The sequence below is a fragment of the Neoarius graeffei genome, chromosome 21 (assembly GCF_027579695.1).
Source record: "Neoarius graeffei isolate fNeoGra1 chromosome 21, fNeoGra1.pri, whole genome shotgun sequence".
Classification (NCBI taxonomy): domain Eukaryota; kingdom Metazoa; phylum Chordata; class Actinopteri; order Siluriformes; family Ariidae; genus Neoarius; species Neoarius graeffei.
The window spans coordinates 45,124,672-45,138,786 of NC_083589.1; the positions used below are offsets into that span (position 1 = coordinate 45,124,672).

Below are 14,115 nucleotides of genomic sequence, written 5' to 3' on the forward strand. Positions count from 1 at the left end.
AATACACAGGCTACATTTTATGAGTCATGCATTATGTTTAGTGCACTACATGCATTTAATGAAATCCTGAGACAATATATCAGTACTTATGAAATTAATTATATAACAATATGTCAGTAATAATCAAAATATTCTGGGGGGGAGGGAAAATGAGACCGATGCGACATATTTAGCCTTTCCATTTCCTTATAAGACAGACATTCTTAAAATCCAAAAACACTAAGAATAAAATTATTTTTGAAGTATCAGGTTGGGTCGGTGTAATAAAGAGCGCACGCACACGCGAAGGAAGGAACACGCGCTCCTCCCAGCGGTCCTGGCAGGAAGGTGGTGACGTCAGTCGGAGCAGCGGCTATGGGCACAGATTCGGGTTACAATATTGCTGTGTGTGTGTGTGTGTGTGTTGGCCCTCAGTGGGCCGGGCGCGAGGAGAGAGGAGGAAAAGCGTGTTTACACAGACGGCCGAGCGCCTGGGGAACAGAACGGGAGAGGAAGTGAGCCGGCTCTCTGTCTGCCTGCCCCAACTTCCTGCTCAGAGAGAGAGAGAGAGAGGAGAGAGAGAGAGAGACTAAGGATCCCATTACAGTCGGACTGTGCTGCCGAGACGCCGACAGCATGGAAAAACAGGGCATTTTACGGAATTCTTTTTAACACATTAAAAGGACGGGGGAAAAATAACCAGCGGGTATGTTACACATAGCTTCTGTAACACATATTTACTTTGATCAATATTATTAAATGATAACACAGGGAATGTTGAATACTTCTGGAGAAATGGAAGGAATGTTCTATTCTGTGTTGTATAAATATGAATTATGTAGCGGTGTGTGTGGAAGTTTGCTGAATAAATTACGAAATTGTGAGTGCCTGCTTGCGTGCGTGCGTACGTACTACTTTGACAGTGAGCGCTCAGTGGCAGTCCTTTACTGTTTTTACGCATGAAAATACCGAACGCACGCGCCTTATTCCTGAGTTTCTGTGCTCATTTTCCCTTAAGTCTATAATCCACTGAAGGAAACAAGCCAAAAATGTCCGTCTGGCTCTTTAAAAGCACCAGCAGAGTTTCTGGTTTGTCTGGAAACAGCAGCAGCAGCAGACTAATTGCCATGCGCTTCCGGATAGAAACTGGCAGCAGCACAGCGTCTTGAAAATGAGTCACTGGGACCAACAAAGAAACTTCAGTCCGCAGTAGGGCCGATCTGCCTTTCCCCTCTGCTTCATCTGGGTCACTCCCTGTAAACACTTGGTTTCTGATCAGTTTAATTTCACTCAGACAAAGTGGCCGGACATGGCATGGCATGGCACATGTGTGATTTGATGATTTCAGGTGATGACCAATTGTGGTTTAATGTGCCTGCTTATACACCTGATTCAAGGTGTGCTGGACTGCACTGGGCCACTGAAGCTCTGAAATCCACTCTGACTGTGTTCTTGAAGAGTAGTGGGTGATCTGAAAGGCTCTCTCTTGGAGCAGCCTGCTGAATTTTTTCCACTGTGAGCAGGAAGAGGCGCGCGTTTAGTCATGGCTCAGTCATGTCTGCACACAGCAACTAATCTCATTACGGGTTTCCGTTCGCGCTGTGGCTGAGGGACAGACAGAGTTTGGCTCCTATAAACTGTTGCGTGCACACAACCATTAAAACCAACCACTGGGGCTTCTAAAGTTTACATCGTCTATATACATATGTAAAACCTGTATACACCTTTTTTTTTTTTTTCCCCAATCAGTAGGGGGTTTGGTTCACTCACTCGAGCATGCACTGTTCACATCCTGGAGAACACCACCCCATGTGTACACTCATCCCAGGTTGAAATGTTGTGAATGTGCACTCCATGTTGTCCACTGGTTTTGTGTGTTGCTTGTTTTTCTTTCTCTTTCTGAACTAGCATTCCCCATTTACTACTTGGACTCTGCTGAGAAAAGGGAGTGGGGTGAAGCATTTGAACTTGGGAGTTACTTACTTCTAGACAAAAGTTATCCTTCACATAACCTGTAGTGTTACATTGGATTTAAAAACAAAAAAAAAGCACTTGCATGTTTTACATATCCAAATTCATGTTCGTTATCTTTTAACCCTTGCTGACAGTAATTAATGTGAACGCTTTAAATGAAGGATTCAGTTTGATCTGGTCACTTTCAGGCACCGTCATGCATCACAACTAAGCAAATACAGGATAAATGCATAAAGGCAGAGTAGTCATTTCATGTTTGTTGTGAAACTGTATGGTATGTGTGGATGAGTCATTTGCTTGGCCCTACAATACGTTAAGCTTCAGCCCAGAAGGGAAGAGGAAATCTTCCATTTGTGCCATATGTCTGTGCAGCCCCACTGTCCCCATGTTTCCGGCTGGCTCCCTGCAGCAGGAATTCCTACCTTTCAGTTTAGGAGCAGCATTCCCAGGAAGACGCCTTTCAAAGGAGAATTGGAGGAAGTCCTGATTCGGACAGTTTTACGGTTGCTCAACGCAAATGCTCGACTCGGAGGATGCTAGAGCAGGAAACGATTTTATTTTGCTTCGTTTGAGGTTTAAAAGAGGGCAGCCAGGTGTGAGAGAGAAAACTGTCTAATTTGGATTGAGGCGTTAGTGTCACAAGGGACTACAAACCTCATCAGATGGAAAAGTCGAACCTTTTAATGTATGCAAAGGTATGATCGACAACAAGCGAATGGGAATGTGTTTGTATATGTGTGTCTTGACCTTCCTGGCAAATAACTGCAGTCTATCTTGGCAGAGTATGAGCCCTTCCTGACCACATTCTCCTTTGTCACAGTACAAGCATCCTGGACTACATCGATGCATGTGTGTGTCACAATTACTCACTCTCTGTGGTCTCCAAGTTTAGAATTTAACGAAACTTTTGCATAGCGGCAATAGAGGAAAACATCCAAACCAATCAATGTGGTGATGGTTCAGCTTGCAAAGCCAGTCCACCTCGTGTGTAAATCCCTCCCTACTGCTGAAGTTTTTGGGGCAATTTGAAGAAATGTGTGCTAGAGGTGGGAATGTTAGTTGGTGTGGGTTAGACAGAAACATGTCAGAAACAAGACTTTCCGAAAATAAGCCAATCAGGGAGTCCCTCTACGCCAATAAAACTGTCAGAGATAGTGAGTCAGACAGCCTATTTTCATGCTTGGCTCACTCACTCTCACTCTGTCACTCTCTTTTCCCCCTGCTCTCCGTCTCCCTGTCATATAATTAGTCTCTTCTCTCTACTCATTATAGTGTGTCTCATCATTCATGCATGTGTGTGGCAGTTGCAGTCCTAGGACAGTAGATTGAACTGGAGTTACATCATGCCCTCTGGTGCTTGTAACTCATTCCGGCAGGGTGGGTTGGAGTTTACGACAGTCTGTCTCAGCCAGCAAGCACTGCATCGTGGGACAGGTAGAGGAAGAAGATAACAAAGGAAAGACAGAAATGTGTTAAAGGAGCCATTTGTAATTTTTGAGCCCTCTCTTGCTTGAGCAGTCAATTGGAGTTGCAATGAAAACAAGTATTTCCTTTCTTCCTGACTAACTTCATCACTCTTTTGAAATGTAAGTGCATTCTGGGTGATATTTAGGTGAAAAGAGCTCTGAACAGCTCTGTTTTGGCTGAGGCCTGAGGATGGAGAGAAGTTATATTATGGAAAAATGTGAACACACATGTTAAATGAAGAAAATAATCACTTGCATTGTGTTCTAAGTGATCATTTAAATGTACTTAAAATTATTTGTTATAAAATTATTAGAGGCCTATAATCACTCATCTTTAAAAACTCCTTTAAGTAACCCCTAGTTTATTGTATTGGGTTTATACAAATATTTCATATGCACAAAATGGTGCTACATACACACAACTCTATGCATTAAATATTGTTACTCCTGTACTGACCCTTCTCTTATACATGCAGGTCCCACCCTTAATAAGAAACACCACCTTTTTGTCCACTTTCTTTTACACTCTCAGCTGCTTTCCACCTGCTTTCTAATCTATGAAGCAACGCCAATCATACCTCATCCTACACTACATCTCAGCCTGCTCCTTCCAGCATCCTAATGTACATCATTTATTGTGTCTCATCTGAAGAACAAATCCTCGAGGCAGTTCCAATAGTATACCCTATTGTTGCCTTTGGCATGAAATTGGCTTTCAGAAGTTTAAAGTTGCAGTATGTCATTTTAAAAAGTGTAATAGACCTATAATTATTTCTTACAGTAGTAAACCTTGGTAGGTAGGCGGATATAGTTTATTTAGTTTAGGAACTGCGTGTTTCAAAGCTCATCCGAGAGGCTTCATCAGATGGTTCATTAGCTAAATCTAGGAAGTCCAGTTGCCAAGACATTCATCATACCTTAGGCCAAGTTTACATTAGACCATATCTGTCTCGTTTTCTTCGCGGATGCACTGTCCGTTTACATTAAAACGCCTGGAAACGCCGGGAAACGGGAATCCGCCAGCGTCCACGTATTCAATCCAGATCGTGTCTGGTCCGGTGCTGTGTAAACATTGAGAATACGCGGATACGCTGTGCTGAGCTCTAGCTGGCGTCGTCATTGGACAACGTCACTGTGACATCCACCTTCCTGATTCGCTGGCGTTGGGCATGTGACGCGACTGCTGAAAAACGGCGCGGACTTCCGCCTTGTATCACCTTTCATTAAAGAGTATAAAAGTATGAAAATACTGCAAATACTGATGCAAATACTGCCCATTGTGTAGTTATGATTGTCTTTAGGCTTGCCATCCTTCCACTTGCAAGTGGTAAGTGACGTGCATGCCCGACATGCACTGAGATCACACACACAGCGGCTCAGTCTCAAATCACTGCTCGTGCACTCCACTCGCGCTCTGTGAGCTGCGCAGGGCTGGAGTGCGCACCCTCCAGAGGGCACTCGCTGTTCAGGGCGGAGTGATTTGGAGCGCAGGATGCCTGCGGAGCCGAACGTATCCGTGTATTGGCGTTGCTGTGTGCAGGTGAATCGTGTATTGGCTTTGCTGTGTGCACACTAATCGTTTTAAAAACGTTAATCTGATGATCCGCTGATACGGTCTAATGTAAACCCCACCTTAGATGACTGAAAATCTTCATGGACATGGAATAATCATACACTACCGTTCAAAAGTTTGGGGTCACCCAGACAATTTTGTGTTTTCCATGAAAAGTCACACTTTTATTTACCACCATAAGTTGTAAAATGAATAGAAAATATAGTCAAGACATTTTTCTGGCCATTTTGAGCATTTAATCGACCCCACAAATGTGATGCTCCAGAAACTCAATCTGCTCAAAGGAAGGTCAGTTTTATAGCTTCTCTAAAGAGCTAAACTGTTTTCAGCTGTGCTAACATGATTGTACAAGGGTTTTCTAATCATCCATTAGCCTTCTGAGGCAATGAGCAAACACATTGTACCATTAGAACACTGGCGTGATAGTTGCTGGAAATGGGCCTCTATACACCTATGGAGATATTGCACCAAAAACCAGACATTTAGTAGAATTTAGGTGGGGTTTACATTAGACCGTATCAGCGGATCATCAGATTAACGTTTTTAAAACGATTAGCGTGCACACAGCAACACCAATACACGATTCGCGTGCACACAGCAACACCAATACACGGATACGCTCGGCTCCGCAGGCATCCTGCGCTCCAAATCACTCCGCCCTGAACAGCGAGTGCCCTCTGGAGGGTGCGCACTCCGGCCCTGCGCAGCTCACAGAGCGCGCGAGTGTAGTGCACGAGCAGTGATTCGGGACTGAGCCGCTGTGTGTGTGATCTCAGTGCATATCACTTACCACTTGCAAGTGGAAGGATGGCAAGCCTAAAGACAATCATAACTACACAATGGGCAGTATTTGCATCAGTATTTGCAGTATTTTCATACTTTTATACTCTTTAATGAAAGGTGATACAAGGCGGAAGTCCGCGCCGTGTTTCAGCAGTCGCGTCACATGACCAATGCCAGCGAATCAGGAAGGTGGATGTCACAGTGACGTTGTCCAATGACGACGCCAGCTAGAGCTCAGCACAGCGTATCCGCGTATTCTTAATGTTTACACAGCACCGGACCAGACACGATCTAGATTGAATAGGTGGACCCTGGCGGATTCCCGTTTCCCGGCGTTTCCAGGCGGTTTAATGTAAACGGACAGTGCATCCGCAAAGAAAACGAGACAGATACGGCCTAATGTAAACTTGGCCTTCGCTAGAATAGTCATTTACCACATTAGCAATGTATAGAGTGTATTTCTGATTAGTTTAAAGTGATCTTCATTGAAAAGAACAGTGCTTTTCTTTCAAAAATAAGGAAATTTCAAAGTGACCCCAAACTTTTGAACGGTAGTGTATACATTTAAAGACACCTCAGAAAAATGTGGACTCGATATTTCAACACAAATCTACAGTTTATATATTTCATGCTGGTATTTATATTTTTCTGGCCCACTTGAACTGGAAAAAATTGCTCAGTTGTGCCTTTGAAAGGAAAGTGTGATGTGAAAGAAGCAGATGGGATCAATTGAAGGGAGAGAGGAAAGCTTATCAGTGTATTCTGTGCAATTTCATTTTGTCTCACAGACAGCAGAGGGGTCTAAAAGTGACAAACTGCTCATTTAAGGCCTGCAGTGCTATTTGAGGCATATGGCGGGATTCGATATACTTCAGCCTCTCCTTTCTGATGTTGTAGTCTATGTCAGGCTGTGTGCCCTGAGTTAGTGAGCAGCTTGAACAAAGCATCTAATGTTCTCTCCGGTGAGACACTAAATCAGAGTGAAGCACTGAGCCTCTCTTGCCACTGAATATGTCTCGCTCACACACACACACACACACACTGCATGTCTGGCCAACCCTCTCTATAGATCCCCACAGAAATGTTTCTGATATGGAGTCAGTGGATCAGTTGTAATATTAATGATGCTATTTTGACACTGAAAACATGCTCTATTTTCTGTATAATGTGGTGTGTGAGGCAATAAGGCATTCTGGGAGCTGTGATCTGGTTTGAATTTGAGCTGTTTTGAAGCTGTAGACATCCTGTGGAGTGCGATTACAGTCACTGTCCTGTCCTGGACACTGCAAGGAAAGCAGTGCTGTGTGTTGTCTCAGGATTTCTAAATTAGTCAGAAAAGATGAAGTGCTTCACTGTTCTTATCTTTGTATTGTCCTGCCTGCCAGTGATTTCAGTGTGTGTGTGTGTGTGTGAATGTGTGCATCAGGAGTATCCTTTTCTGCTCATTTTATTACAGTTGGTTTTGAGACATATTAATACTTAATCTCATGGAGATATCTTCTTACACCCTACTCAGCCCATTTTATTTCATGATGTCTCTTGAATACTTGTTCTACCACTTTTTTCTTTTTTTTAACCTCCCGCCTTCCTCTTTGTGTATCTCCTACTACTTTCCCTTTACACCTTCTCGTTTTCTTTTCCCATGAGCACCACACCCTTTGCCACCCTCCTGAATTGGACAACTGCTATGTTTACCTTGGCCTTCTTTTCTAACTGTAAATGTTTTTATATGGCACTAACTTGCTCTTTACATTTGCTTTCCTTCTTAGAGAATCCTTCACATGATACTGGATGATCTCAGATTAGTAGTTGAGCACTCATGTTTGTTTCCAGTAAGGTCTCGCTGTCCCCAGATCAGCGCCGCTTTCCTGGTTGCTCATCTGTTGTTGTTTATTAGACGGTTTGTTAATATGCAACAGAACAGGAAATGCTTGCTGAGTTAGAGGGAGGGCAAAGCCTGGTTAAATTTTTTTTTTTTCAGTAAGCGAGGAGGCTTTTTTTGCTCCTAGTTGTTGTAAATGTGAATAATGGTTGGAGAATTACAATAGTTTCTGTGGGATTGATGTATGAGTCACAAAAAGTGAGAATAGAAGAGGCAAAGCTCACTCGTATCTCAGTCTTTTTGTGAGAGGTTTCCCTGATACTAAAAATTTGTGGATATTAGAAAACGGATCCATTCTATAATCATATAACCCATGGTCTGGAAGTGCCACAGTGTCTGTTAAAGCCCAACTAAACTATTTAGGATCATTTGACTGAGCAGCACCTTCGTGTATAGAACAAATCCACACAGACACAAAGCTTATGGTTATTCCTGATAGATGGAAATTGTGTAATAGAACTGAGTTACAGATCACTCATGTCTTGCTGTCAGCAAATATGTAAGGAAACCACATGTCCGTAAACTCAATAATCTCAGCAATTTGATAAACCTGTCTGTGCTTACCTAACAAATACACACAGTCTAGTTTACTTCTGATGAATTATGCTAGAAGGAAGTTCAGGAATTGTATGACATTCTGGGTGTGTACTGATGGGAAATATTTATTTACCTACTTGCGTAGAGAATCGAGCTTTAAACTGCTGAAGCTTTGTCATTCAAATCACAGCTTATTCTCAGACCATTCAGTATTTAGTCCAGAAGAAAATGCAGAAGTTAAAGATGCAGTTACAATGAATTTCTCTCTCTGACTGCTGGGCGTGTAGCAGACATGGAGAGTGCCATCACCTTGTGGCAGTTCCTGTTGCAGTTGCTGCTGGACCAGAGCCATAAGCACCTGATCTGCTGGACGTCTAATGATGGCGAGTTCAAGCTGCTCAAGTCGGAGGAGGTGGCCAAACTTTGGGGTCTGCGGAAGAACAAAACAAATATGAATTATGATAAACTGAGCCGAGCTCTGCGCTACTACTACGACAAGGTAATACGCTCATGGGATAGAGTAAAATAATTCTAATCTGGTTCATATACTGGCATTTTAAATAAAGAGAAAATATTATGTTGAACATTATAAACCTGTATTTCTTTGTGTATTAATGTACAAAGGTATTCCTTAGACACAATAATTGAGTGATTTATATTGAGCTTTAAAATTAACTTGTACAGAATACATGCTGGGCAGCACAGTGGCGCAGTGGATAGTGTTGCTGTCTCATAGCTACTGAGTCCCCAGTTTGATCCTGAGCTCAGGTTACTGTCTGTGCAGAATTTCACACATTGTCTGTCAGTATGGGTTTAATTGAGGTTCTCTGTTTTCCTCCCAAAAACATGTTGAAGCGTAGACACTAAATTCCCCCAGGTGTGAAATGTGTGCATGTATGATGCCCTGTGATGTGTATTGCCACCTCACGCAGAGGTTTTGGATCAATCATGACACTGAGGAAGATAAAGCAGTTACTAAAGATGAATGAATCAATAAAGAAACCATAAAGTGTGCAATCTATGAAAAGGCATGCTCAATGATTTAAAATAGTTTTAATGTGGTTTATAAATGAGTTGTTTATTTAAAACAGAAAACAGCCTTGTCTTTTTTATATTATACATAAAAAGCCTGCATTAATTTATTGGTTGAATATTTGAAGTAAGAAATAATTGGGAGGAATTTATGTAATTTCAATGCATCTGAGTCGATATAAAATGAAATTTAACATTATCTAGACAGTGAGCTTAGCAGTATTGCAGGTAATTGTTGAAATAATTAAGCTAGACTTAAATCATGAACACAATTAAAATATAATTAATGGTTTATTTCTTGTTGTTTTTCCTTTATCTTGCAGAATATTATAAAGAAGGTGATTGGTCAGAAGTTTGTGTATAAGTTTGTCTCATTTCCTGACATCCTGAAAATGGATCCCCAGGCGGTGGAGCTTGGCCGAGAAGGGGGCAGCATTATGTTACAAGAGGCCGAGTCTGATGGAGGGGAGGGGGAAGAATCTCCAAAACACTCCCTGTCATCGCTGAGAAGCCCCGCTGGCAGGAACGAATATCTTAACTCTGGCCTGTACTCATCTTTTACTGTTAGCTCCCTCCAAGGCCCGCCTCCACTGCTGCATCCAGTCAAAGTGGAGAAACGGAGAGGGGTGGAACGAGGGGAAGAAGGACCAACTGTGATTAGGTTTGTCACCAATCGGTCAGAGAAATCAATGCCCCTCCCTTCCTCTCCTGCCCCTACCTCATCAGAGGTTTTCTTTAGCTCAAAAGCCTCCCCTAATTCCTCTCATTCATCGTCCCCATCTCATAGCCCGTCCTACTTACGGAGGCTGAGCCCAGAGGCTCAGATGGACGAATCGGAGCAGAACGCTCAGCCTCTCAATTTATCATCCGGCCACAGGGAGCGAGCCCAGGTGCAAGCCTCGCCCCATGAGAGGAGGAGTAGCACCAATGGACTTCCTCCCAAAGCTCGGAAACCCAAAGGTCTGGAAATCTCAGCTCCTTCTATACTGCTTTCAGGAAGTGACCTGGGTTCCATTGCCCTTAACAGCCCTGCATTGCCCTCAGGGTCCCTCACACCAGCCTTCTTTACTGCACAGGTAACACATACCCTCACGTACATACAGAGTTCCTCTGTGTTGTTTTCTACTTTCATACCACAAGTTTAGGTATTTAAGGGATAATGGGTAAGTAGTAGGCAGGGTTTTAACAGAAAGAGAGAGTGAGACAGGAAGAGAGAAAAGGGGAGAGAGCGGGAGGGAGGAGTGAGATCTATAAGTGAAGCCATATGCCTGTAATCCTGCCCACTACAGTGCAGTGACACAGGACAGAGTGCGAGAGTGAGGAGAGAGAGAAAAGGAGAGAGATGAAATTGATTTCATGTGTCTCTCAGTGGCCGGAAGCTGGTAATCCAAGGTCTCTGACCTCTGAAGAGCAACACATTCATATATTCTCTCTTTCTCTCTCTCACGCACTCAAAGGGATAATTAGTTGTTTTAAAAAGCCCTATTTCCTGAAAGGTATTCATGAAACAGTATAAAGAGTATATCTTATCCCCTGAAACTTCTCAACCTATTATTCAATAACTATTATGATTTATTCAGTAATTACAGCGATAGATAAATAGGTTCCAAGGTGCGATAGTCTTGACCTGGACAGAGGACAGTCTGTAATCATATTTTACCCAAATTAATCTTTAAAATTGCACCAAAATAACATCTTGTCTGTAATGGGTTATTTATGTAAGTTACCGTAAAGCAACTAGCACCATCAAGGCACACGGAGGCTATTCCTGCTGCAGTAAACAGGCTAAAATATTTTTGTCAACTTTGTGCTGTATTATTGGAATGCTTATCACATTATGACATGCACTGTGTTGTAAAAGTAGCTGCTGATATCTACAATCCTGTAGATGACTCAAAAGTATCCACACTAACACAGTGGCCCTGCCATTAACTGGTATTTGAACATATTCAACTCTTTATTTATAGTTAGTGTAGTAGTAGTCAGATCTACATTTTGTAAATCACATTTCTCGTTTGTAGAGAAAGCATGAAACATGGACTTTGATCCTGAGCAACACTTCCCCTCTCGCCAAAAACAAGAACCATACGCACGCCCACACACACTGAGCCCACAGTGTGACATTTTACAAATGTAATCAGAAGTTGAATCTTCCCTCACTGATCGTGTGTGGTGGTTTTTTTTTTATTATTATTATTTTCTTCTTGCCTGCAGACTCCCTCGGGTTTGCTGCTGGCTCCAAGCCCTCTCCTCTCCTCCATTCATTTCTGGAGCAGTCTGAGTCCTGTCGCTCCTCTTAGCCCAGCACGACTACAGGGACATGGCTCTCTCTTCCAGGTATACATACAACCCTCATAAATGGCTTCAGCATCATGCACATTAATAGGGAAAATGGAAGAAAGTAAATGTTCAAGATGGAGAATGCTGGGTACAGTAGGTGTGTTATGCATTCATGCTGCATCTTGAAATGAGGGGAAAATGTTTCATTGTGAAGACAGTTAACTGTGTTTCCTATTATAAGCACTGGGCTGAAGGTCTACATGAGTAGATAAGTGTGTGTGATGTGAGTAAATGTGTGATTGAGGATCATTGTGTGGTGGATTGCATGTACTTTTTTGCTCAGGGAGTGTGTTTCTGTTTGGTGTCATGTTTCACTGCTCATGTGAGAGAGAGGGGAAATCCTGTGGATACTTCCTGTTCTGGCTCAAGGGAGACTGTCTGCACAGTGTGTGTAAGGTGTATGTGTGCACGCACGCGTTTATGGATGTTGCTTTGTGCGGAGTAGGGTGTGGCTTTACTGCAAACAGCACAACAGGAAGCAGATCAGGTAACTGAGGCAACCTTCTTGACAATGGTTGTGACAGTTAAAAATATACACTTCCGCCACACTATACCTACCACACACACTGTTCACACTCGCTTCCTCAGGCAATGGCATAAGGAGCTTTCTGGCTGGTTGTGATTGTTTTATTGCTCAGTTCTTGGCTGTTATTGGAAACTCCTGGCTTGGATGTTTTTCTTTTTATTTGTTGCTCTTCAGTCTTTTATTCTTAGCCGCTCTTACATGCTATTTCCTTATCTAAAGGTCACTCTGGGAAAAGGATTTACTTGTGTATCTGTATGTGTGTGTGTGTATGCACTTTGGAAATAAGCTACAGATGTTTCCTCTCCACACTGGATACGGGGGGTGGGGGGCAGCTTCCTGTTAAAGTAGGGAGGGGGTGATAACTGAAAAAGACTGACTGTGTATGCTCAGTTCTCTCATAACAGGAAGTTCCTCTCCTAGCATTACCATGATGCATTAGTGGTCATAAGGGGCTGGCTATGAACGTGTTTGTGTGCGCATGCGTGAGCAAGCTTCTCAGTCAGAGCAAGCATGCAGTCCTTTTTGTGTAGTTACGTAAAAACTGTAAAGTTAAAGGCACAAAAAACTCAAGTTGAAGTCGTATGCTCTTTTTCTTTTAAACAGTTTTTAACCCATTGACAAATGCTAATAAAATCTCCCTACCGATTTTGCTCGTAAAATCAGTAACACATCAGTGTAGGCATACAGGTAAGTTTCTGTGGATTGCTGAGCTGATGATGTAATTTGTTCATTTCTCTCCACAGTTCCCTACTCTGCTGAACGGACCTCTCCCTGTGCCTCTCCCCAACCTGGACTCTTCATCCTCTTCTTCCTCGCTTCTCCTTTCATCTAGTACTCCAAAATCCTGATTCCAAACCCTGGTCAAAAAAACACACATTAATACTTGCTAAAAAGTCAAGGTTGCACTACACCTCCTTGTGGTTACAGTTACCACAAAAATAACCACATCCAACATTTTAAAGAAAGCAGATTTCATTTTTTCTAGCCCAAAACTCATGATTGTGCCAAAGACAGCAAAGTGGCACCAGTGAGCTGTTGGAAAAACTCAGCCTGGGAATGTATCGTCCAAATCAGTGTCTCAGCATTTTTTTAAAGTCATATTTTGACATGCAGGACCACAATAATCTACATAGAGTCCTCCATGTATTACAACCCACATTTGGCAAACACCAAAGATACCATTGAATTCCAGACAACACACTCCTCCCACAGTCCTACTTTCCCCCCCTCCCCTCAATTGCAGTCATTGCAGATTCCCACCCACAAGCTAGTTCTGTTGGGTGATGTGGTGAAGGTTGACACATGCCTCCTGCATCATATTAGTCTGCTGCTAAAATACAGGCAGCTGAAAGCACTATCTAACCAATCCCTTATACACACATGAGCACAGAGGTGTCGGTGTCTTTTTGAATGATGCAGAAAGACACCTGCGCCATCCTGCTCACCCACAGAGCAAAGCCAATCACACTCCCAGTCATGGATGGCTGCAGAATCATTGGGTTTCTAATTCACAATCATTCGACGATAACATTTAGTGCCTCTGGCATTGGTGCTTTTATCAGAATGTTCATCACTCAGTTCAGTGACGCTCCTACTGCAGAGCTATGAGAGCATACCTATTACAACCCATATTAGATAGTTTGTTCCTCCCCGTTGTTTTTGGTTTTGTAATCACCTTCTGAGGCTGTGAATCAGGTTTTCTGTTTAATTTGTCTGACATCGTATATTATATTGTATGCACTGTGCTTTAAACTACCGGCTGTGCCTTTTGTGTAAGAATGTGTATATGTATTATTTTCCTGCTTTTAAAAAAATTCAAAAAATGTTTTGTAATGGACGAATTCCATCACCATATTGGAAAGAAAATCATTGTAATAGCTTTGTTATTTTTTCATTACAGAATTGAAAACAAATGTATTCTCATATTAATTTTATATTTTTGCTTTCTAAGAGTCAAAGAAATGTGCCTGTTTTCAATAAAAGGAAAGCATTGAATGCTGTGCAATGGCCTGTTCTGAAATTT

At 42.4% G+C, this 14,115-nt stretch overlaps 1 protein-coding gene across 2 annotated transcripts; it reads left to right on the forward strand.

The window, feature by feature from the left end:
• The first annotated feature begins 344 nt into the window (after positions 1-344).
• Positions 345-14,092, forward strand: elk3 (ETS transcription factor ELK3). Of its 2 annotated transcripts, none has more exons than XM_060903214.1 (5): positions 345-685; positions 8,482-8,693; positions 9,550-10,302; positions 11,441-11,563; positions 12,836-14,092. In XM_060903214.1, exons 2-5 carry the CDS (start codon positions 8,487-8,489, stop codon positions 12,938-12,940), a joined length of 1,188 nt encoding a protein of 395 aa, XP_060759197.1. In that variant the 5' UTR covers positions 345-685; positions 8,482-8,486; the 3' UTR covers positions 12,941-14,092. The 2 variants fall into 2 exon arrangements, with proteins under 2 accessions (XP_060759197.1, XP_060759198.1); XM_060903215.1 differs by having other exon boundaries at positions 8,485-8,693.
• Positions 14,093-14,115: the final 23 nt, after the last annotated feature.